We start from the raw sequence: 26,622 nt of genomic DNA on the forward strand, positions 1-26,622 counted from the left end.
AAAACCAAAGTATTGTGAGCAAGAATAATATCCCTAACCAGAATGTTTCTTCTTGTGGGAAGAAATATCCTCATGGAACACATCCCACTTCACTGTCTTCTAACCTAACTACAAAGGATATTTTGAAAATAATTTCTGAACTCTCATGGTGATGAACACATGATCTAGACAGATTTTCCTCAGAGATCTAAGCTGGAGTAGTTTAAGGCTTTAAAAATCTGTTTTACTTAGTCCTGAACAGGAAGATGTCACACAATTAATGACAATGCCTTGGTTGTGGAAGTGGGAATTTCTGACATGCCAAAGTAGATCTGTCTACAACCAGAGGCCATAAAATGGCAGAGAAGGCAGAATCAGCTGGTTTAAACTTCTGAAAGCTCCACAATCTGAACTACAGGTTTTAAACTGACTTAATACTAAACCAGCCTTGTCTTCATTGCTGTCTATGTGTTCCACAGGGAACACTCTCTGCCCTCTGCCTTTTCCACCTTTGGGCTGGTCAGCTGGCCCTGCCAGTCTGGCAAAGGCTTCTCTGACATTGCCAACAGGTATCTAGAACATCCAAGATTTCATTATTCTCAATTTCTCCAACTCCACCTTTGACCAACACTAATTCCTAGACCTCACTAATTCCACTCCTCACCATCCTGGCACTCCTGCTCACTGATCCTGTCCAAAACCTGGTGTCCTGCACAACTTCCACACCCAGAGCAGGTATCCCCTGTGGGATCTATAGATATTCTCAGTGCCTAGGGAAGCAAAATTCCACTTTCTGTCTGTCAGGTTTACTGCAGCCTTAGAGAGGGGGAAAAGACAAGACCAAAACCCAACAAACACACACTTACACATCATACTGTTTGGAAAAGAACATCTCAGGCTATTTCTTGATTTTTTTTTTCCCATTTCCACTCTTGATTATAAAGAAAAACTAGAAGTAACAGTAAAAACTTGGAAAAAGCAAGCTTATCACTGAGATTTATAAAATTACCTATAAAAAAAAGACAAGGCATGACTTTCAATGATGACATCTGACCAGCACCTTGGAAACAGCTCCTTTGCTGCATCTGCCAGAGCTAAATCCTGGGCTGGCTGTTATGTCACCCTGCAGCAGTTGGGAATTACTTACAAGCTTTAGAGAAACATCTTGTAACTGCCAGAAATCATAGTGCACTCTCAAGAACACTATTCCCAGAAGTCATGATTGCAAAGAAGGGGAGGAAAATAAACAAATTTAACAAACAGCAAATTAGATTAACCTCTGTGAAAGCTGAATCCCTTTTACATTATCCTGTTTACTTTTCAAAGTTCTTAAAAGCCAAAAGGCCATCAGCTAAATCACCTCATTCACATTTACCATCAATGCACTTGGAAAACACTTGAATATTCCCAAAGTTACAGCCCTAAATGTATCCCACTTCCTGACATCAGAGTTCCACTCACACCACTGTCTGAACATGCTGAATGTCTGTCAAAAATAGACATCAACTTCTTATACCCTTTTGCAAAAATCATTTTACATTTCTCAGATTCTGATTTTTCCTTCAGCTGATGACAGCAGGGCAGAGTATTCCTATATATTCTGTATTTCCCATCCTATATTAAGAGGTTTAAGAGCCCCAGGTATTTTTCCTCTATCATTCATCTAAATTTTGGAAAATTATTAGCAATTATTTTTGAAAAGTATTATTTTGGAAAAGCATTAACAATTGAACAGCAAATACTTAAAAACCACAATTTATCCATTCATGTACTTTGACATCTTTGTTCTTGTTGTTCATTCCCAGTGAAAACAGCAAGGTACAAATGTTACAAAGAAGTGACTGCACCAGAAGTAGATCAATGATCTAGTTTGTCAGGACTTTCATTCTGGCAGCAATCACAGAAAAGGAAGATCTGCAATAATCTAAAATGATTTACATAACCTCAACACTAAAGAAGTTCATTTAAGTAGTGCTAGATCAGGGATATGTCTGTAGATTTTCCATGGAAATATGCAGAACCACCACTGGGTAAATGATTAATGGAATAACATCAGAATGGAAGAAAAGCTGTAAATGCAGGACTACAGCCAAAAGGCACAAAGAAACCAAATTAAAGACATTTAGAGCAAAACAATTCCCCAAAACACTGCAAGTCTTCCAGTAATTATATTTTGAGCTATTAAAATCTTTTTTATTATTATTTTGTGGGGGAGGGTTTTTTGGTTGGGTTTTGGTTTTTAAACACATGAAGCACTCCTTCTTTACAAGGGAATTTCTGCAAACATGAAACCAGAAAGCTAAAAATTATGGAGATCCAGCAATAGCTTTGAGCCCTCCACAACTTTTAAATGTTAGGCTACTGGAAAAGCACTGCAAGGGAGAATGAGAAGGTGAACAGAATGTGCCTATTTTCCAGCACCACCCCCCTCAAACACCGCAGTCATGGTCAGAAACTTAAAAGGAGGAATTCTCAAAGCTGATTTTATTCTCTTTGGAGCTCCCTGACATCACTGGTTTTAACATTCGGTTTCCATAAATCCAGAAGTGTCACAGAAGATGTATGGCTTGACTCTGGGAGGAATGTGCCATCCTTTTTGAAGTTCTGCTTGCAGCTTTGTTTACTACTGAAGCATTGAAATATTATGAAGCGTTAACTGGCCCATTATCAGAGCGTGTCTGTTCCCTATCAGGGTCCCCTTTGTCGCTGGCTTCCGTCACACCTTGTATCTGATTAACACACTATAGGATAACACAGAGCTACACAGATCTGCTTTGTGTTCCCTCACAGCTGATGAAAAACAGATTTTCCTTTGCACTTTAATGTGGTTGCCCTTTAATTGGGTCTGTAATAGGGTTCATTTGATGTGATTCCTCATACTGAACCAAAACTGCTGGACAATAAGTAGAAGGCTCATTATGTTCAAGGCTCTACTTAGTGATTTGTTACATTCTTCATTAAAAACCTACTGTTTACACAAAAGATTCAATTAACCATTTATTAAGAAATAAAAGATTTATCTTGTCTAGCTATCCAAAGTTAGGCATCTGATTTTAGCTCTGTGCCTCTATAAACCAAGGAGAGAACCAGATGTTAGGGATCACCTTCTGCAGGTGTCTACCACACCTACCTTAGGGTAAATACCACTGCAGGGCAATTCCTTCACAGGGCAGGAAAAAAAAAATCCTTCCACCCTTTACACCTGTGCAACCTGGAGTCACTGCTTCACAATCAGCTTCATTGCTATGAATATATTCTGACATTAAGCTCACAGAAATCTGACAGCTGGAACTAATGGCAAGGCAAGGAAAAAAGAATAACCATTGATGTCTTCTAAATTTAGATGTCTCCATAAAATGTAGGGCACTCTCAAAGTTCCTATATTGCCAGTAGCAGACTGGAGAAACTTTTTTTCCCCTCCTTTTTGGAGGAATGTAAGATAATCTCACTGGCAAGCTGCTATGCAAGTAACAGATCAGTGGTTTGGCTCACCTTCCCAGTCCCACAAAGCCACAGAGCAGGCACCAGTGCTGAAAGGGAATCTGTCCAAGGCAGGTTTTATGTGAACATAAAACCAATCAGGACACCCTTGCCCTATCTAAAGCTGCCTGTGGTTACTCTGCTGCAGGCAGAGCCACAAGAAACAGCCAACACCCAAACAGGCTGCTGGCAAATTGAACAATGAACAGAGGAAACTTCAGCAGCTCAGCTGCAGCCCCAGCTCCTCACTGCCCTTCTGCCCACCCCTCTGTTTTCATCTTTGCTAGAGGATAACAGGGCAACAAGATGCACCACAGAAAGGGGGTCCTGTCAAGTGAAGGGAGAGCCTTTTTTCCAGGAGTGACTACAGCACTCTTCATGGAAAGAGGACACCAAGCTGGAGTCAAAGGTTATCTATTTTCAGAGCATGCTGCCTGTTCAAATAAAGCCCACACCAAATCCCTGTGGTCTGCTCTTCCTTGACTCTAAGAGAGCTGGCCAACATCTCATACAGCTGGCCTCAAATCCCAGAGCACAGAAGGTTCACAGCACATTCCTGTTTCTTTAGGTGAAATTCCAGCATTCCCAACATGGAGGATTTCTATCAGGGAGCTTAGCTAACACAGAAAGAGGCAAGCTTTCATTAACAATGAATTCCATACAGGGCAAACATTATTTGCTATTTATTACAAATACCCAGGGCAAAGAACAAAAGCTGGAAAACCACCTTAGGCATGAGGCCTTTCCTAAGGCCCATGGACAATGCTGTAAGTATCTAAAGATGTTTTACTGCTGCAGGAAGTGTTGTGATCTACTCTTGATCATAAGAGAAACAAGATGGTACAGCAGGTCTGGATTCAAAGCTGCAAAGGCACTAAAGAGGAAAATCAGGGGAAAGGGGGAGGATCAGACTACAAAGTCCTAGGAGCGGATGATGGTTAATTAAATATCATTTGAATAAATGAGGAAAAGAGTTTGACTGCAATAAAATTCAGCTAGGAGCAGAAAAATAATAAGAAACCTGAGAGATTAGTAGCTCCCTTGGCTCTTGATAATGTTGCCTAAAGTGAACAGAATAAAACCATCTCAAGTAAGCTGACATCTCTTTCCACAAGCTTGGAGTTGCAGTTCTCCAGGCTTCTGAAGAAGGGGAAAAGGGAAATTAATTTGCTTGAGACTCCTGTACCAGCTGCTGATTCCAGGCTTTCAGCTAAGGCCTGAGAGCTGCCCCACTTTAAGGGTACAAGAACACTGAACTGGCTGCTTGCTGCCAGAACTCAGCACATGACTGAGACTGAAGCACTCTTAAATCATCAACTCAGACTTCTTCTGACAAAAGGGATATCTTGCTTGTCCCAGTGCAAAGCTGAGACTGCCCAGTATATTCTGTGCTAAAGCAGCACATCTGTTTCAGTTCATCAGTGGCAGAGTCCAGCCAAGGTATATTAAACAAATCATCACTAGTGTAACATTTCCATAATTTCTGTGACAATTACTTTACTACAGAAAGCATTTCTCCCCTAAGGCTTATAAGCCATGTGATTTTCTCCAGTGCTATTTCAATCACAGTATATACAGCTCATTGATGAGTGAAAGAAGCATTTGTCTCCCTGAGTAGAAATTATTTTCAAATCTACTCCCCAACATTTATTTCTGATTTCCATCAGAGGACCTACTCCTGTCAGCATGTGTGCAACAAGACTGAGAAGTGAAGGTTTGCTTGCTGTGGATTTAGCACAGGTAAGAAGTTCCACCACTCTTGGAGACTGTTCAGACATCTCAGCAGGCACTGCTGGTGTAAAACTGCCCCTCAACCAAACACCTCTGTGTTTACAGCCTGCTGTAACATTCCTTTAACACCTACCCAGATCTGAGCTTCTGATAACTTACTCCCTTATAATTCCTATCTTCACTATTTAGAAGACATTGCATTTTTTCCTTGTGATTTTTTTGTACTGAGAGATACAAGTGCAACCAGATTCCAACATGATTGAGAAAGCAATCAATTAATTAGTGGTTCTTTTTGTCTTCCAGAAAAGAGAGCACATTATGCTTCCTGTTCACTTCAGGAGCATGGTGTTTATGCAGCTTATATCCCCAACACCCAGATAATAAAGCCAGAAAACCCTCCTGGAAAAGGAACTCTCCTAACTCACCAACTAACACCATTCTAAGTGTGGCATTGCTCACAAGCAATGAAAAATATAATTTACCACCATGCAAGCTGCTCCCAGTGTGGGTTTGGCGTTTCCTCCTCCACTCCCAATAACCAGAGTACCACATCACTTCTTCCCTTTATTCTTCCTCAAGAAAGAAGGAAGGAGTTTCCTTCCTGAAAGCCCTGTTCAGTGCTTTTTGCAAGTTGAGGAGCCTTTCCCATCCATTATCTTAGCCCTCCTCACTGAACTCATGGTGAGCATAAAGATTTCATGTTTTTAGGAAGGGAAAAAAGCCAAGTACATTTTATTCAGATGGTAATATTGGATATGAAACTGTATTTTTGTATGTTTATTCTTCTAGATTCTATAAATTTTGCTTAATAGTATTACAACACATCTCACTGTAAAGCTTCCCCATAGGAACAAATCAACATGTGAGTCACTAGGGAATTGCACTGGCTTTAAAATAAAACAAGTGCTGGATGCACTCAGATTGTGCAGCTTCACCCAGAGTAAGACTTTTTTAAAAAAAGTCCTTCCACTGTTTCCATTGGAGATTTCCCTAGAAACAGCTGACTGTGTTAAGCTGAACATGATGCTCATCATAAATAAGTACTTAGTGCAAATTCATCTGAGTTTAAATGTAGTCCTTAATGATTATCAACAGCAACTCTGCCTCTGGAGCAAATTTTCATTCCATACCTCCATGAAGAAAAGACAGAGCCAGCTAAAAAGAATTCCAGTTCAGAAAATGTTATTTCACTAATAAATTAGAAGACATTATTAATGAGTGTAACAGAAGAAGCCAAGCTAGACTATATATAGTATTTTGCAGTGTAAGTTAGGCTTAAACTATATTGAACTTTTCAGAGAACAAGCTGCAATGCACATAATTAAACTGAAAAAGGAACAAAGTAGATGACTGAAAAAGTCATAGGTACTGCTGCTCTTGACTCAGTTAAATTGTTTTTGACTATAAAATTTAATTTCACAACAGCTACTCTATACTCAAAAGGATGTAGAGTCACTACAAATCCTCAACAGCACTTGATAATTCAGTATTCTTTCTTTTTTCCAATTTAGCAGTGTAATACAACTGTTCCAAAAGTTGACTGTGATCCATGGATAGCTGGACAAACTAAGTTATGTAGCTAAAGGAAACCTATCCAAAAGGTGAAGACAATATTAGAGTGTCTGTTCCCGCAGCAGGGAACAGCCAGCATCAGGATCACTGCCACATTTTCTTTTTGAAACAAATATTGGCACCAGGCAATGCAGAGAAGCTGAATAAAGCTGCTGGCTAACAAGAGCCATTTGTCTGGAGAACTAAGAAATAATGAAAACTTGGCACACTTATGTAATGTGATTAATTTATAAAAGTCTAAAAGCACTTTTAAAAAGTGTAAAGTTAACTTGTATGAATTTTCAAAATACACACACACTTTTTGATGTACAGCCTAATGATTATCATTGTGCCTTGAAAATTCATCTTTTATCCATATGATTAGAAAGTTGCACAAGAAAAATATTTTCAATTTGCAATATATTTCGTTCTTTTAGCACTCCCTTGTGCAAAGAGGCTCTGGAAGGATGAAGGAAGGCAGACCTACCGCTATGATATCCAGAGTGTTGTCACAGACCTTGCGGATTTCAGCGTTTTTATCGTGCATCAGGTCTATAAGGTACGCTGGAGCTTCTGCACAGCAACTGTTAAGGAGAAAAATATTTCCCCCCCTCCCCACAACAACCCTGGGTTCTTCAAATTTCACTAATTTGCAGGAATTTTTCATCTCATGTAGCAAGAAAGCATTTTTCAAATGTTGGTGTTTTATCATTCCAGAATTAGCAAGAGATGCAACTTTTATCTTTAATTTTTTAAAGCTAGCAACCTAGGAGTCCACACAGGACACAAAGAACAACCACCCAAATGGCTTCTCAGATATTCCACAGAGATTAAAGGAAAAAAGAACATGAAGAAGTATCCTTTGTATTGCTAGCAATGTAATCACTAATTTGTTATCCCTCCCAGGGCTCATTCAGCTCATTCTGAATGCTTCAATAAAATTCAACATTCAGTTAAGGCCCACAAAATTTCAGACCATTATGCTCTACATATCTTCTTCTATGAACTGTGAATTTCATTATGATTTGCAAAACAAATTCAGACAGTAAATCAGATTGGATAACAACTAATGAGTCAGCTGGTCCAGTGATCCCCTCCTACTCCCCTCCCTGCTTTAAAGCAAACTAAGTTTTAATCTTTACTATTAATCTTACAGTCCCTTTACATGCTTAGGCTGCTCGGGTTTTTTCTTTAGCTGAAATAAACATTTACAAAGAAACCTCTGAGATCATGAGGTTACTGCAAGAGAAACAGAAGTCAAACACCAGCAATGGCAAATTAGGTGCTGCAAATCCAGATATTTGATCTGTAAAAAGATACGTGTTTCCTTGATGATGACATCTCTGGTGGCTTGGTGGAACACCATCTGATAAAATACATAGATGATCTGGCACACAAACTCATCATCTTCCTGCTGAGCTGCAAGGAGAAGAAAAATCCACAATTTCAAATCTCACAAATAGAAGCTTTTGATGGTTAAAGAGTTGTGAAGGTGTGGGAAAACCCAAATCTATGGAACCAGCACTCAGAATCTATCACTAACAGAGTAACTGCTGCTCCTTCCTCATACAAACACCAACCCCTGCCTTGCAAGGGAACAGCAATGCCAATTACAGCTCCTGCTGTCACACGTGGCCAACTTACCATTCAGCAGCTCGATGAGGGCAGGGATGATCCCAGATTTGGCCAGCAGAGCAGCACAGGAGTCATCCATGGACACGGTGCCAATCATGATCACCACTTCCAAAACAAGGTCATCCTCAGCAGAACCTGCTAAGGCACAAGGAGAAGTAGGAGTATTACCTCTCTCAGGAATTCCTAATCTACTGGCAGTTGTGTATTTATCTGCAGACATGATTCTATTCTTCAGTGTAATGTTTTCCTAAACAACCACAAATTATAAAGGTAAATGGACTCTACTCTGAGCACTCTAAATAATCTTAGTGAGACTCTGCTTTGGAAGCCAAACCCAACTCTCTACAGACCTGGTTTTAACTTATCCTTGAGATATGGAACCAGTTTGTATTCCTTCAGCACAAGTTCCCAGTCCAGCTCTGGTAAGGTCAAATTTGCAAGTGTTCCCAGGCATTCAATCACAAATTCTTCTTCTTCCGAATTTGATATTTGAGCTGCTAAATCACCAACATATTCCTGAAGAAAATACAGCAACGAGCATTACAAATGAATAATCTGGGTCTCTGAAGAACTCACATCTCAGCCAAACTAAAGCTAGTTCTCAAAAGAAAACTAAAGAGACTTTGCTCCTGAAATAAGGACTAATAAGGCAGTTTCAATTCCAGTTGATGAATAATCCAAGAAAACATTTCAGCACTCTTCCTCTACATCCTTTCACGTTCAAGGAATGTGGATCTTTGTTTCAATGTTCCAAAAGGAGTTACTACAGCACAGAGCTTCAAAAAGCTCTTAGAAAAAAAGGAAAAGAAGATAGAGAAAACCATTCTGCATTACTGGTAGTAATGGAGCTCTTTACCTAAAGATTTTAATAAATAACTACAAGATTTTCTGAGGACAGGAACAGGGGAATAATGGCTTCTACTTATTTTATACTGCTTTAAGACAATTTGATATTTGATCCACATTTTAAGAGTATGTTTAAAATCTTCATGATTAGAATGTTGTGTTTTCCTCCTTTCTTTTGAAAGGGTGGCTTTACAGGATCAATATTTAAATATTAAATATTTAAAATACCCACAAATAAAACACACTTAGTACAGTGGCAGAAAAAAAAACACCAGATTTTTCTCTCTAGGTCCAAAAGCAGAAATTTAAGATAATTTAATTGTTATGATGTTCACCCCAGCAGCTGGGGCATTTTTGTTTGTTTGCTTGGGTTCGTGTGTTTGTTTTGAAACTTACTGGATAAGGCTTAAGGCCTGTTTTCCCCTTAGTAGGGAATCCAAACTCTGATCTACCAGCTGAGATAGCCTTATAAAACAAAACATAAATCACCCCAGGACAGACAAGAAAACTTAAACTGGACACCCTACAAAACAAACCTCAGCAGCTCTCAAGAGCCAGACTTTTCCAGAAGGATAAAAACCAGAGATCACATCAGGTAAGACCTAATACTTACAATAAACTGGCTTTTAGTTGGCCCATCATGCTGTGAAATATTTCTGATCATCTTCATTAACAACGGATCCTTAAACTTCAAAGCCCTCTTCATGAGCATTTTCAAACCATTTCCTGAAAAGAAACAAACACTTAGAAAAAAAAAGAGGCAAAAACTGGCTGATCAAAAATCAACATGCACACAAACAAATGCTTTAAGCTCAAAAAGTTCAGAATGAAAAAGTACACAGCAGTTAGTCCAGGCACAGAGATTTCTCTCCCCATTCCATGGAATAAATATGTTGTTAGGGTTTTAAAAGTTTATTTACCAAAGATCAATGCACGGGAACAGATCTGGAGTACCTGACCACATAGAGCAAATTCCAGTGTTACCATTATGTTTACTCTTGGCTACCTAAAAGGTGCTGCTAGTTTGAGTTTCACCTTTAATATAAAATTGGATCTTCCTGCTCCCCCTTCTACAGAGCTGTGTACAGAATTTAAAAGTGGAATTTCAGGCCACAGAACCTCCTGATTGCAATTGTCCCCTCTGAAGGCCAGTAAGTGACTGCAGCAGTTTTTGGGAAAATGTTGAGCACAAGTGAAAGTTGGAGCTACTGAGTAATATTGTTTCATTTAAAACTGCTAGTATGAAAATAATGAAACTCTGAAAGCAATCCAGAGTTACTGAAAGAACATCAGAACTATCTAGACCGTGAATCAAAATATTAGAACCCAAAAGAGGCTCAAATATATTTTAAAAATTAATGGAAAGATACAACTGAAAGACATCACTGCTATTCATTTGAAACTGGCAGGTGAAACACCAGTCAAAGATGGATTTTAGGCATCAGGCAGAATAAAATCCTGATGTCTCCATACAGCCATAGTTTTCCATAGTAGTGTTATCAGCTTGTTTTTCAGAACTGTGGGCATCTCCCTCAAGTGTTCTTTCTGTCACCAAGAGCAAATTGTGAGGAGGATGTGGCCATTTGCCTGCAATCGTTACCCAAACACATGCATTTTATTGTTTAAAAATACATATATACATGTATAAATAACTCAAATATACATAATTTACCTATGTTAGTATAATAAAGGAAAATATACAAAGTGTTGTCATCTCCAACCCCCCCAGCAAAACCTCAGTCCAGTTACCTTCACAGATAAGCTGCACATTTCTTTTGTTGGCAGCAAGGTTAATACAGAAAGAAATAAGTTCCAGGTCAACTCTCTCATCAGGACATTCAAAAAGCATCTTCATTAACTGCCAAGAAACACAAGCACAGTTGGGTCATTAATCTTTCCAAAACATTAGAAAAGCAGTGTTATGATATCAACTACAGTACCTTTTTTAAAAATCAGTATTCAGCATTTCTGCAAGAACAGTGAAAGTTACAAAGGTCAGGGGCACGACATGTATAGTTCCATTATTTAGGGATAACAATCCTTTCAAGTGCCAAAAATGGCAATCACTCATCACCTTAAATTAACTTGGCTTAGTCACATTTTATTGCTACCACTGAAATTTTTGTTTGGCTGGTTTTTAGTATTTGTGAATGGATAAATTTGTTTTGAAAGCTTAGGTGGATTCAATATAGGAAAGAAAAACCCCCACAACTTAATTCCACAGAAAGTCAGATTAATACCTATTAGCTTAATAAAATTATGACTCTAAACAGGTACTTAACTGCAAAATAATTTTACTACTATTTTGCTGTGAGTTACTCCATTGATAGGTAATTTTAGCTGTGTCTGCAGCACTGCTCTTTCTCTTTGCAGCTTCCAGCGAGAGCTGAACACTGCCACATCCCACAGACTCCTCAGCAGTAATCCCATTCTTCTGGTAACATTAATGTAAGTAGACAATCACCTATAATGCTGTTCAAACTGTTCAGCAAATGTCAGTGAATTCCCAGGTGATTCCCAAGGTTCCTAAGCCATGGATTGCCATTATTTTACACACCTGGCCCTGCACTGCCCATTACATCACAGGCTGGCTATCCTGGCTCATTTGGTTCAACAGGAACATTGAAATGGCATTTGGAATATATGAACATGACTGAAACAAACCCATTTCTTTTCCCTCTGGTTCCAATCCTGGCAGACAAGCCCTGCACAACTTCAGGGATGGGGGACATCACCCTGTTTGCTTCTAAAACCCACTCAGTTCACAAGACATGGTCAGATTACAATGCAATCCAGTGTGATGACAAGACTGAGATTACTGGAAGAACAAACAACTAAGCCTAAAGATAAGCAGGACATAAGGTACAAAAACTGCAGCTCAAAAAGGGGCAGGAGGACAAGAAAGCAAAAAATGATCATCAAATTTCATGATTAACTAATCATTAAGTATTTGTGTGCTTGCCCCCTGGTGGAAAGACAAGTTTGTAATGCATTAAAAGCTAGAGAAAGTAGGTGAAGAATCCATTTAAAGAGGAGAAAATAAAAAGAAACAATGGGATTGCAGGAATTCTCTCCAAATTATTTCACTCCATTCTGCATGTTTACCTATTATCAGATATCAGGCTCTCATTCTAAACAGAACCAAAAACCCCCAAAATAAAAACTACATTACAACACAGCTATTTATGTCTTTCCTGAGACTTTCAGGTACTCATTTAAAATTTAAAAGCTATCATTGATTTCTTCCTCCTTTTCTTAAAAAGGTAGAATCAGATTTCTCTAGGTTGTTTTAAGAACTTATAAATCCCTGGTTTATTAAATCCTTAAGCCTGACAGTCACATAAGAGGGAATTAACAGAGAAGAAAATTGCCATTTAACAAGTAGAACATGAGCATTCAAAAATCACCCCCTGCAACTCTTGTGTTACAAAACCTTTAAAAACAGATTTTTAAAACCCTTCAAATAATTTGAAGGGAAACATTCTCATTACTTACACAATACAAAATCTGTGGAAATTAAATGTTTAACAAGATGGGATTACACTGTTAATTACTGAACTACTTCTCTATAAAAGAAAAAATATATCCAGTTTCAATTAAAGCCGTTCAAATTTTAAAATAATAGTTTCATATGAGTTCCATGTTTCCCATTATGTCTTCATTTAATTTGATTGCTTCTTGTGCCACTTCAAAAGGAAGAGTAATTGCTGCCAAATAGGAAATATTAAAATTAAATTTGTTCTGCTTTTACTATGTCCATTGTCATCTTTTACTGATTTAACAGGAAGGCAGTAAAAAGACTGCAGCATGTGCAATGAAGAGGCAGTAGTGTTCAATCAGACAAGTCCCATATTGAGTATCAGATACCACAGACCAGCACTGAAATCACTGTGTCTAGACTCTCTGGCACCTGCCTTCACTTATTTACCAGTGACCAGAGGCCAACCCCCACAGCTCTGTGTTCACATACACCTCTGTCCAACCCCCTCCCCAAGCCCAGCTCCAACATCTTTGAATGATTATGCCAGAACTGCATGCCTCAGGAATCTCTCCTGAGCGGCTACTCCCAACTCTGCTGTTTGAAGTGATGCTCTGGTTTCTGAACTTCGGCAGATAATGGCGGACAGGAGCAAAGGGGGCTGTCAAGAGAGGACGTTTACCAGCATTAAGCTGAAAAGAAGCTTAGAGATCAAAGAGGGCCCAAACAGGACAAGCGTGGTGGAAAACATGTGGGCAGCTTTGGAGAACCTTGCACACCGCTCTGCGGTAAAATATTAAATATCACCATGACATCACTGCCTAACCATGCCCTTTGATTGGCCAGGTTATTACCAATAAAGGCTTTTATAAGCATCTGGATGGCATTTGCACCTATTTAAACAAAACACGCATTGCTGAGGTCTAAACAAGAATGAACTGTTAATACTCACTTTTAACTGTTACTAGAGTAGCACCCACTAACTCCTGCAATCCACGAGCAAGCCTCGGGCAAGCCCTGCAGGCAGCCACAATCACACAGGGGCTGCTTTCTCCAAGCACTTTCTATACTGCTAAACATTAATTAGTATTTGTTAATGAACACCTTTCCTCAAAGAGACAAACCCACACGAGGGTGTATAGCATTCTGAAAAGAGATAACACTGGAACGTATAACACTGAAATGAAATTTTGGGTTTCTCCAGTAGAATTAGATAGCAGCGAGTCCATTTAAAACAGGCATTTTCTTTTCCTGAGGCCTTACCCACTTCCTAAGGCTACTTGTCTTCGTTGATAACCATGCTAATTTTGAACATTGATTACTAAAATTTAAGCTCTGGTTGCTCAGCTTCTTTTTGAACAGTGTGCAGATGTGACCTGTGAAGCATCAATAGCCACAATAGCCACAGTTAGACTTTCCAACTTGGTTGTTTATTTCACTAAAGCCCAGTGAAGGCAGCAGAGTTGTTTGCTGCTCCACCAGTCTTTGGACACAGCTCTGTAAGCACTGGGGGTCCAGAAGTCACACCAAGATTCCCTGAAAGCACATCACAAGCAAGTCCTAAGACACCAGAGCAGGAGTTTGAGTTTGGCTGGTAACTGCCAGAACAAAGCAGGTCCCTTATATCACACAAATGCCTTAAAAGGGAATTGCTTCTTGTGGTAGAAAAGACAGCAGGATGTTTACAATAACACTTGGTAACATATATTAATTATTCCCACCAGTTCTCCCCTCTCTATTACCCAAAATCATCTTGCATGTGGAAAAACGTCACCTATTTTGCCATAAGGTAATGACCAGAAACATTCTGATAACTCTTCCATGACAACTTGCCATTCTGGAAGTATTTGATGTTAAAAAACCCATTTGACAGGAAAGAAGATGCCATGGTGCAATTCTGAAAAAGCTACCAAAGAGTTTTACACTTAGGCAACACAGGCTTTCTCAACCCCAGCCTCATCAGGGCTGAGAAAAAGGTCAGTAAGAGAAGACTTGGTACTTGAGAAAAACAAAAAAACCCAAACCAACAAAAAAAAAACCAAAATACATGCACACAAAAAACCAAACACACCCACAAACCCCCAAACCCTACGATATTGTGTCTGCTTGAGTCAATGAGTTAAGTAACAAAATGCAGGCTGAAAGATCAGTGAAGAGCCTTCCACAGTCATCAAGTCTCCCTTGCTGTACATGCCTGCAGTTGGAAAAGGAATTGTCATGTAGGAATGTAACCCTCCTTGGCTGGTTTCCAGTTCATATCCTGCAGTACTGGAGACACTGACATTTTGATACCCTATGGGATCAGGCAAGAATGCCTTCTAAAACTGTAAAGGAAATACTTTCCACTACATTCCCTAAGGAGCTGCTCTGCACAAGCTTTAATCTCTCTGAACCATTCCCAATCTTCTGTAGGAATCCTCCGGGTCACCTGTAATTTCAGGAGTTCATTGGAGCAGCTCAAGTGTCAGCAGCAGTGACAGAGATCGGTCACCTCTGCTTTTGCTGGGGACCGTGAAAGCCCAAAGAACAGTCCCCTGCCTGAGGAGGAGGAGGTGCCTCGGTGCAGAGCAGCACCGTGGCTGTTCCCTTTGTCACCTGCGGGTGTCAGTGCGAGCTCTGCCATGAGCGAGGGAGGCACTCGGAGCACGAGGGAAGATGGGTTTGATCAGCTCATCACGTACCTGAGGGATACAGTCTGTGTATGCAAACATCGATTTGAAGCAATCGTCCATGCTGATGTGATACAGAATGCAAATCGCTACTTTTTTGTTATTTTCGTTTCCTAGAAGGAGAAAAAAATATTATTCTGAGAATTTTTAGCTGTTGTTAAATACTCAAAAGAGGAAAATGAAAAGCAGAACAATCCTAGCTAATAGATGGAAAATTTAAATCAGAAATGACACCTTAATGAAAGGGTCCTGGCCTGGCCTAGCCAAATGAACCACATATTAGTGCAAAGAGGGAACCAGGGCAATGGTAGGTATTCCTTCCTCTTCCCAGCACCTCAAAACACTTCCTTAACCCCACTTTGTAAGGTATTTATTTTGTGAAAAGAATCCTTAATAATGACTGGCCATGCAGAGAAAGGCTTAATCAGTTTCCAGCTAGAAAATGAAGATTTAGCAGTGGATATTCCTATTGAAATTAATAAAGAATGCACCAGCGGCAGAGAGAAAAATAAGAACTACCACTAAGAGGTGTTGTAGGAGGAATCCACTGCCTTTCAAGCAAATACTGGTTGTTTTACTCTCCTAAATAACAATATAATCCCATTGGTGCCTTTTGTGTTTCGTACATATCAAAAACTACATCAGTGTATTTTCACAGTGATATTTACCAAAGAGAAAGACTCCCAAGGAAATGTGGAGCACTTAATGTGAGTGGGGTATGAAGTATTTAACTGAAAGGTTCTATAAAATCATCTTACACAAACATAGAAATGTTTAAGAACAACACAGACAAATTTGCTTCTGACTCACTGCTGAAACCCATTGAGCATTCTCAAGTTCTCCTCTAGCCCTGCACGAGCAGGATACTGGCTATATATGGGATAAACCCTGCATCTCAATGTGTACATTAGTTAAACCAGGATGTAATAAGGTCACCAACTCCAGATTCATTCACAGTTCTCACACAACTCATCAGCAATACCCCACCTCCCACTTCTATTGAAGCTAAGTCAGAAAATATCTATGTAACAATTTGGCAAAGCACAAACACCTCAATCAGCAAAATTTCCCATCTTCATACATCACTGGGAGCTGGAATTTCCTGTGAGCAGCAAGGATATGATGCCTTTATCCTGAGAATGAACCCTTTTCAAAACTGAATTATCCAAAGAGACCCATGAAACTCCTCTGGCAGCTGCCATACAAGTGAGTGAAGTATTCTTAGCCGCATTAAACCTAAAATCAGAGCTGACCTTTCAAATCTTTCCAGGGTCTTACCTGTCTGAAAAAACATAACTGGTATCACAATTTTCCATACATTTAATGTGGGAGGAAGGATAATGCCCAAATGTGAAAGCTACTCTGATAATTATGAAAATAAAAGCACAGAAGGTACCAGCAAACAAAATTGTGTGTTCTCTTTAGTGTTTCTCCTGTGACTGGTCACCTTACCTACCTATGCACCTGCAGAAACATTGGGAAATAATAATTTCACAAAAAAAACTTCCCACACATACAGGTAAAGGTTTATTCTATACAAATTTAGAAGTTTATAGAAGAAATTATTCCTCCAAATTTCAAGGGTCTAAAGAAAAAAGAAATCTGTTTATACTGCTCTTAACACTCCACGCCTGTATTTAGGATTAAAACACAAGACTCAGTTTACAGTTACACTTAGCTAGATAATACAGAAAACTGTGTGTGAAGGCAAGCCAGTATAAAAGAGAGAAAAGCTCCCCAAAACACCAACAAGAAAAACTGGAATGAAGTTAGACCAGACCTTCAGCACATGTGAACTGCCAGACCATTAACAAGAATGATGCTAAATGTTACTGTTTAACCTCTGTCCTCTGTGGGTTTTTTCTTCCTCATTTTTGTGAGTTTCATTTGTGCTAACATAAAGCATCAGTGAAGGTACAGTTTTATATTTGGTAAGCTCAGCAGCTCCCTGGTATTCGGCAATATTAGTGGCTTATTTTCAATCATAATAGGCTGATATAACAGTAAAGACCTTCTGTTTTCTTTCTTAGAGGAAACTCTGCATGATTTTCTAAGCCCTTTTTTTCAAAGGTCTACTGGTCACTATAACCTTTCTGATGCCTGAAAACCACCTTGGCTGTCAGTGCTAAATGACAGCACTACCTCAATTTCAAAACTACCAAAAATAATCAAAAATACCCAGATACTCGACCTCAAGTGTGAAGAATATGTGGAATCCAAATAAACTTATTTTATCTGAACAAACTCCTAAAGAGTTGCTTTCTAATGACCAGCACCTAAATCATTCTCCAAAAGTGCATTCCATAAAGTAGATTCCATGACACACAAAAGGCAAAGACAGTTATAGTTTCCAAGAGAAGAACTGAATTTCAAGTCCTCCTTGCTGTGCAGTTACCTGACCAATTTTTCTTGAATTGCCCTGTCCCATTGTCAATAGAGGGAACAGAGAAGGGTTTAAAGCATTGAAGTCACAAACAACCATTGCACAGTCTCAGCAAGGAAGTACTTTTCAATTGTAAAACAAATGAATTCTACTAACTTGTGGATAAAAGTAAACTACAGAACAAAAGCTGAAGGCAAACAGTTTGCCACTAACCCATCTTTTAAGTATTTAATGGTGTATGTGTTTTAAGTTTAATTTCATTTGAATTTCCCAGAAAGGAAGAGATTTCAGACTGATGCCTGCAAGTTTCACTGTTCCACTTTCCCTATGGATGCATTTTGGTGAAGGAAAAGCAGAACCTCATGATTTTGTAAGTTCTCACACAAAACAGGGACAATTTCTGATGCAGAGAGTAAAACACTGGAGGAAAATCAAGAGGAGGTGGTTGTTCCCAAGCACATGATTTAACACAACTGTTCATCTCATGCTCCCATGGGAAGCACACAGCCTGCAGGGAAGCTGACTGGAGACCAGGCAGAAAGAGTTGGTTGAAGATTAAGAAGGGGACAGACACAGCAGCTGAAGCATTTGAACTCAAACATCACCTGCAGGCTGAAGGTTACACACAAGGGGAAGAAGTGACACTGAAAAACCCACCAAGCCAATTCTCATCCTTTTACATTGGTACTTCACTTCCAAATATATCAACTGGCAGCTGCTGACTGTTACTTGAATATGTCAGTACCAAGCTTCTTTTTTCTAATTATTTTCTACTCATCTGAATGCTAATTAATTAACCCTGAGTCAAGCATTGCATAGATTTGGCTGTAAAAATGTCAAACCCTGCCCAGCAGCTGGCTGGAAAGCAGCTTTCCAAAGCACCCAAATGATACCTTTTCTGCTATTTTTGACCACTGCTGCAGGCCACACGTGAAAAAGGAGACATTGCAAGGAAGACTTCCTTATGACTGGGTAGAGTAAGGATCAATTATTGCCCTAACTAGAAAAAGCAAGAGGAAAAAAAACCCAAAAAAAACAGATTTCTGCCAAATGTGTTCATAAAAATCACCAAAGTTTTGGTGGGGTGCCAGAAAATTGTGGCCTACAAATGCTGGTAAGCTTTGAGCATCAAGCTTTTTATGACTGAAGGTGGAATAGCCAAATGGCCTAAAGCAGTAAGGGCAGCCCTGGAAAATAATGGCCTAGTCATTATGGATTCTTCTGGTATTTATAATAAAACATGAATCATAATGAACTCATTGGATATTAAATGTGGGGGTCATAAGCACTTTGATAGGATTTCCACAAGAATCTACCATTAATTAACCAAACAATTATTTGAAAGTGTAACTGAATTAGCTTTAGTTCTTATACAGCCATTCCTGAGAAATTGGTCATTCCCAGCTGAGTGCAGTTAATGCCTTAACAAACCAGTCATTAACTGCAGTTACTGATTTTGTGGGAATTATTGTGTTATAAAATACACTCAACAGTTTATAGAAACAATACTTAAGATTTTTTTTTTTTTGCAGCTGTAGTTCAGCTGGAGCAGATGGGATGGAAAAGTATCAGGTCCCTGGGGCTGTTTTCACAACTAGTTTTCTGCAAATTAGAGAGGGAAATAAATACATGATGGGTTCTGAGTTCAAAATGGCTTCAGATTTTTAGCCTTTGAACATTAATAAGAAGCCATGTGCCAGTTCTGGGGACCAAAGCCTGAATTCCATGTTTAGTTCTTACTATGGTTAAAGATCTAAATAGTATTAGTAGTAGAGGCTAAAGAAAAAAATATGATTTCTTGATCACAACATCAAGTCCTACATTTTGGTTGACTTTGTGAGCTTAAAGTAAAAAAATCCTTCATTAGCTCCATGACAAAAAGAGAAACCCTAAAGCTGTAAAACTGAATTGCCAGTCTCAGCAGCAGCATTCAGCTTTCAAATGCTAAAGTGAAAAGGAGAATATAAATTATGGACTAAATTATTCAAATAGAACACTATCAGTAAATCAAGCAGCCATCACTTCTAATGGAATAATCAATGTCTCCACATTAGATATGAAATATGCCCTATCCCACCCATGTGCAAAACATTAACAACACTAAATCAAAACCAGAACACAAATGAGGATAAATACCTGTTAAAATAGCAGAGTGAGTCTTTATTTCAGTTTCAAACTATAACACCCTAACATGATCTCCTGCAGAATTAGGCAAGCCAGAAATCTAGATTATTAGGAATGCCACAAACTGAATATCAGATCTACCTCTGTCTCACCCTACTGTCAGAAAACAGATTAATCAAGAGTTTATTCCAATGTAGCATAATTAGCAGTGATTTTAGGAAAAAATTGATAAAAGGTATCTCCACTTACCTCTATCCCATATCATTCCTCACAACCAGCTCTGAAGCAGTTGGACTGAGTTAGTCCATGTGTGCTCTAGACACATATTGGTTTGATTTACATATGTAAATATAAATCAGATTGGCTGTATCAGTTTATTTTATCAAGAGAAACTGAAAGAATTTTCAAATCTGCTCAGACTCAAGGAGACTAGACATTGTAAATAAAACATGATGAGAGTAATTACATACTAATAACCCCTCCTGTGCTCCCCCTTTATGTTATTTAAAACTGGCTTCATACCTTAAGTCTAATTTAAAATCTCAGTGTTGCCATGGTTGGGTTTGGGGTTTAGTTTTTTGGGGTTTTTTCCCCCTTTACCCAAAGAACTCAGTACATGCCACATCAGAAACCTGGTTACAATTTTTTCCCTAGGAAACAAAGAAAGAACTTTAGTGATGAATCCTAAAGGACTAAAAACTGACTAATTTGAGTTATTTAATGTTGCAGAACAAGAAAAACCAAAGCTGCATGTCTGGAACCTCACACTCCATTTCTTTGCCTGAAACTCCATGCAAGATAGACTGAAACATTCAGTAAGCACCTCAGCGTAGGACTGCCACTCAGAAAGACTGGTAATTAACACACTGCTGTAATTAGGTGTGTCCTTTTCTGAGGCAAAACATACTCCATTTTTTGTCCTTAGGATGGGCTATAACCAATCATACTTGAACTCATGACTTCACATAGAAACTGGAAGCTGATTAGTTGCAATATCCCATATACCTCACAAAGCAGAAAGAAATCAACTAAAAATTCAGATTAGAGAGAAATCAAGAGGCAATAGGATTATCCCTGAAAGAAGAAGGTAAAGCTGCTTCTCTTTTCTCCACAGAATATTATTTTATGGGCTAGGCTAGAACAAGAAAGAAAGCAAGAAATAGAAAAAAAAAGAGTTAAGGACTGTTGTTATTACCAAAAACTAGAAATCAGAACAGGTTCTCAGTCTGATTCAATGTAGAGTAAACACACACTTCTAAAGTAAGTGGAAAAAATTCTAAGCAAAGATCTTCTGGAAATGTACAGTTCATGCATAATGTTTGTCATATCTGCACTATGATTTCATTAAAGTACATCAACTGCTCTGATTAAAATTACTAGAAAATATTGAGACTTTCTGGATCAGAAGACACCCTTCTAATCTAGTTTGGCATTCAGAGGGAAAGGAAATAGGTGGAGGTTTTCTGTGCTCCTCTGAATGGATGGTGCAGCTGGATTCCAACATGCTCCTACTTGGAGGAGGAACAAACCCAATGCAGGATGGGTTCTCTTGCCTTGAGAAAGGGATGATTCACAACTCTGAAATGGAAACTGGTTTTACCTGTCTTGAAGATGCTGAAGTACGAACCTGAGGTTCAAATCTACTAAGCTCAAAAAGTGGAGTTAAATATTGGTTGAGTTTTGAGTCTTCCAGATAGCAAGAATTGAACTCCATATTCTTCAAGCACCCATTTAAAAGGGTTGGAAGAGAATATTGTCAACTGACACAAAGCATTTCTCACCTCAGCAACTGCAGACATGAGGAACCTACAGTTGGTCTCCTGGACTGCAACAAGCATTTGAGAAACTCTTAAGTAAGGAACAAACTTGTGAGTTGAGATGCTTCCACATGTCTTAAAGGAAAGCAGAGTGTAACCTTCTCCCTTACATCTGAACTTGTAAAATCCTCAGGAGCTCTAGGACTATCCCAGCAGCAAAATTGTTCCATGTGGTGCTTTGAGGGTGCCCCCCTCTGCCTGCAGCCTTCAAAACAGCTCTGGGAAAGGTGCTCCTCTCTTCCACCCTGGCCCTCTTCAGGATGAGGTTACCACAGACCAGGAAGATTAGCAGAAATGCCCCACCCCTTCTTTATGGAGGTTTTTCCAATAAACCAGAACTAGTTGTGTTCTGTCATGCTTCAGGCATCCAAGTTAAGCTCTGTAAAGCTTTCAGATGTCAACAGCTCAGCAGAAGATTTACTTTTTACTGTTAAATATTAATTTGCTCTTGCAATAAGCTAAGAAATCATTAAAAGCATTGAATTAATCAGCCACATCTTGTAAGCTCTACAACAGAACTACTGGCTCCAGGATCCTTTCCATTCCTGAGTTCAAAGAATTTCCAACTTGGCTCCCTCCTCTTTAGATTGCTGCCATCTCTCCACTCCTGTCCTTGCTGCTGCCATGAGCATTTTTATTTCCAGTCAACACACATGAAGTTATTTTCTTATGTTCCACTAAAGTTATCCTCTTTACTAAAAAAGCCAATAACAGAGGTAAATTCACACATGCACTTGTGACCAGCACACACAGCAAGGAGCCTTCACTCACCTGATAGTGATGAGTCTCTACACTCAGTTCTGTATTTCTCAAAATGAGAAGTCATTTCTTCTTTAAAGTTTGCTGTCTATATCCACATTCAGAGTATCTAAATTTAAATTCTGAGTTCTAAGACACATTGTGCACCCCCCTCTCTTTATATCACTCAGACATGCTTAAGTCTATCTGCACTTCTAATAAGTATTTTGAAAATTAATGTTAAGAGATTATTTTGGTTTGTGGGGTTTTTTGTGTCGGGGTTCTTTTTGTTTGTTGTTGAGGGGTTTTCTTTTTTTTTTTTAAAGCTTTGGCCATACTCACCACAAATGATAAAAAAACTACCATTAAAATAAATCCCTTAATAATTGCTGCTTTCCAACAGACTGGTCCCTGTAGTTGAACTGTTACTTAATGTGCTTCAGCCAGCCTTCACTATAAAGGAATGGAGACACCCCAGGCAATATTCACACAAGTAGTATTGGAACCAGCTGCTGCAGAGCCACCTTAGGAAAAAAAGGTTTCTCAATTTAATTGGGAAAACAGGAGGAAGCATAAATTTTACTGCCATTAATAACTTCAAGCAATCCCGATATGACTTTACCTCACCCTGATGGCTGGACATGTGCTTTTTGTTAGGGTCTTTGCCACATCTGACCCTCATTGTTTGCTCACTTGATCAGGTAAGAAAATGTATGTTTCTTTATAGGATAAACGAGGCCTATTAAAGTCAGAAAAAACACTGCAGTAGCCTATAAGAAGCTCCATTTTTCAACAGATGTGTGAAGCTCCATAATAAGTTCATTACAAAAAGGCCAAGTGAACTCATAAAGAGAGCACATCTACTTTAAGCCTTCTTAAAAGAAACTTTCATAAAAGGAATAGAGCATTAAAAGCCCACAGCACTCCGTTAATTAGAGAGCAAAGTACTACTTGGCTTTTTAAACAGCAGTCACCTTATAATCCAGCTTGGCTGCATACCATATCAAGCCTTGATTGTTAAGAAGCCCAACATACAACTGTTTGGCAATTCTTTGATTGCTCATTAAACCCAACTTGTAAAGAATGGAAAAATATCAGAGGAATTTCAGCAGTTCCCAGAAAAGAGTCTATCAATGAATCCAGTGAAGACAGGCTTCCTCACTGAGGACTAAACGTGACTGTCAGTGCTACTCTCTGCTCTGGTTTCTCCAGCTTAAATGAACAAGACAGAGAAGCCTGACTTACTTTGGAGTTTCCAGAGCCCGTGAATTTTTATCTAAAATTAGGTGGATACTGCTTCTTTTTATGCTTGTATTAAAGAAATTAAGAACATCATGCCAAGATGCTCACATTAATAAGGCAGAGAGGCTGGGCACAATCTGTGACTGGCAAAACCATACTTGTGCTACCTGGGGCTGCCCACACTGTATTTCAAAGTGCTGTGTAACAAACATTCATCTGCTAGGCTGGAACACAAATCCACAAGGCCAAAGTGCTTTCAGCCACTGTAATCTGTGCTGGAAAACATAACCCAGGATGTTCCTCACCACCTAAAATCTATTTGAGATTGACTGCCTTGGCACTGTGTGGCACTTTCACAGCTGTATGCACAACCCTTCTGCACTCCAGGTTCCCTTTGGGCCTGATTTGCAACCAATCCTGTTTTGTGACCCACCCACTTTTCAGCTCACCAGTATCTGTGTTCAGTCTTCAAATTTTAAAAGCAGACAGTATTTGCAAGCAACAGAAGAGATACTTAAGTCTGACTTCCAAGCATGATGGGGTTTTATTCTTTCAGCATGGCCTGCACTGGGGAGTGAATGAAAAGAAAATGGCATTTCAAGACAATATGTATTGAGTACACCTAAGAACTGTCCAGCAGCTCTGGGATATGAACACATACATCATCAAAAAGATATTTGTTCCCTGCACAGAGTCAGTTCTACTCCTTTTACTCTCTGAGCAGCACCACAGTTCCTTCCCACTGTAACAGCTTTTGCAGCATTCCCTGTAATTTGCACCCTTGGAGAGGGATACCTCATGATGAGAGGAACCAGAAATGCCAGCGCTGCCCCCCACACAGGGATGCTGCCAAGAGCTGCTTCTCAACAGGGCTCCACCATGAGCTTCTCAGGCTGTCTTAACCCCCAGAGCAGCACTCAGCTGGCTCTGCTGTACAAACTGCCTGCTGTTCTCATGGCAAATGGGGAACTATTTGTCTCACTTCACAAAGGCTAAGAAACAACACAGAGTCAGCATAAAATAGCACCCTTATTAGAAGACTATGCATCACAAGCTGTGCCTATATTTAAGAGAGCTGTACTAAAAATTTTGTATTCAATTTGGCCACTTAACTAAAAAACAAAGTGGATTTGGTCCAAACAAAAAGTGAGGGGGTTTTATTTTTCCTTGAATGTTTTCTTCTGTTTGCTGCCAGGGCATTTACTTTAGAAGCCAATCACACATCCAGGGGAAAAATTATGAAAAAGGGTAACATTTCCCTTATGTCCAACAATGGAAGAGCATTTCCAGGAATCAAGAAAACAGATTTGTATCCTGTTTTGAAGTTCAGCTCTATGTTTCCCCCTTTCCAAACTCTACCATAATTGGAGCAAGTCACTCCTGTGCTCCACTTCCCTTGAATTCTGCCATGCAAAGCACAACAAGAGCACTCTAAGAGTAAGCAAACCTCCGTGGAATAGTGTGTAGCAGGCTGCTTTGGTCTCTCTTACCAAGGGGATGACTGGAAGACACTGAACCTGCGTTTTCCACATTTCAGGAAAAAATCTAGTTTAAACCACGTGGTGAATTCACATGAATTCTCACCTTAGGCAATTGAAATCACACTTCAGGTATACTGGCACAGAAAGGAAAGATCACTCTAAACATAATTTCTAAGTATTAAAACAAAGCCACATTAGAAGAAACATTCTCTGCAGGGCCCTAGTGATTAAACATTTAAAAGGTCTTCTCAAAGGATGGAAGTCACACAAAGCAACAAAATCTCCTTTCAAAGCCCCTAACTATCCTATGTATGGAAAAAGCTGAGTACAGCAGGCTGTATCTTAGAGGCCTCCATAGCTCTGCTCCAGCTTCAGATCTCAAGTCTGAGGCCAAACTTCCCTCAGCTGCACACAGCTCTTTGAGAGTCACAGCCTAACAAAGATCAGCTGTGGCTGATTAATTTGGGTGCCTGCAGGGAGCAAGAGGAGCTTTGTCATATACAATACTTGAGACTTGTGAAGAGAAGCAAGTGGTGCTGACTGGCACAGCTACATGGGGAAGCAGGCGTTGGCACTATTAAAAAGAAAAAGCTAATTAAAATGGAAACCAAGACTTAAGCAGAGTTTCTTATGTCCATGCTTTCAACAGCAGCCTCAACACTCTGGAGTGTGATGGAAAGAAAGATGTTCCTTCTCCATTACACCCATGGCATATTTATTCCTCTCCTGAGAGCTCAGCTGGAGCCAGTTCATCCCCACTGCTTCAGCCTCCACCTCCATTTAGAGCCTTCCTGCTCCCAAGAAGTTCAGTGTCCCTTGGGAAAAAAGAGCCTCTTCCAGAACTGCAGACTGCATTCACCTCCATGCTCAGCCCTAAACCACTACCTAACAAATCCTTTAATTCTTTGCAATCTCAACTCTCCCCTTAAACACTTACTACACTTAATTTGTACCCATCTCAAACCCAGTGCTAAAGACTCAGAGGCCCAGCATGAATAAATGCTAAATTTCAGGAGGCTGAGTCAAGCACACTTGACCTCTTGGCATTAAGAGTTGTACAAGGACTTGTCAACAGCTGTTGTGCTGTGTTAGCACTTGGAGATGACCTGCAAATGTAAACTGAAGGGTACTGACTTGAGTAATGTGTGTTTAATACCCAAATAACCTGTATAAATGGGGCATCTGGCACATGGCTGTTCTATTATTCAGATTGCAGACTGCTCTCAGGATATGGCAAGTGATACATTTGAGAATTGTTAGAATCACCATACCAAGGAAAGTCTCACAAAGCACAGTGATGGCTTAAAGAAGCAAGTAACAGAATTTTTAGCACATCAAAAGTAAGTATCAACCAATTCTACAGGGAGAAGCAAGAACAAACAGCACATGCCTCTACAAAATATTTTAAAAAAGAGAAAGAATGGTTGAATACATCCTAGATGAGAAAAGAAACACATTGAATATTCTG

General features: G+C 39.4%; 1 protein-coding gene across 2 annotated transcripts in view; it reads right to left on the reverse strand.

The window, feature by feature from the left end:
• KIFAP3 (kinesin associated protein 3) overlaps positions 1-26,622 on the reverse strand; it is a 68,412-nt gene that overhangs the window by 26,645 nt on the left and 15,145 nt on the right. Inside the window, exons 11-17 of one of the 2 annotated variants that reach the window (XM_030953186.1) lie at positions 15,382-15,482; positions 10,972-11,080; positions 9,836-9,948; positions 8,727-8,892; positions 8,386-8,511; positions 8,062-8,160; positions 7,229-7,314 (exon numbers count right to left, since the gene is read on the reverse strand). In XM_030953186.1, the coding sequence (XP_030809046.1) occupies positions 7,229-7,314; positions 8,062-8,160; positions 8,386-8,511; positions 8,727-8,892; positions 9,836-9,948; positions 10,972-11,080; positions 15,382-15,482 (800 nt within the window). Of the gene's footprint in view, positions 1-7,228; positions 7,315-8,061; positions 8,161-8,385; positions 8,515-8,726; positions 8,893-9,835; positions 9,949-10,971; positions 11,081-15,381; positions 15,483-26,622 lie in introns of both variants that reach the window. The other variant, XM_030953185.1, reaches the window with a different exon arrangement.

Source organism: Camarhynchus parvulus, chromosome 8 (assembly GCF_901933205.1).
Source record: "Camarhynchus parvulus chromosome 8, STF_HiC, whole genome shotgun sequence".
Taxonomy (NCBI): domain Eukaryota; kingdom Metazoa; phylum Chordata; class Aves; order Passeriformes; family Thraupidae; genus Camarhynchus; species Camarhynchus parvulus.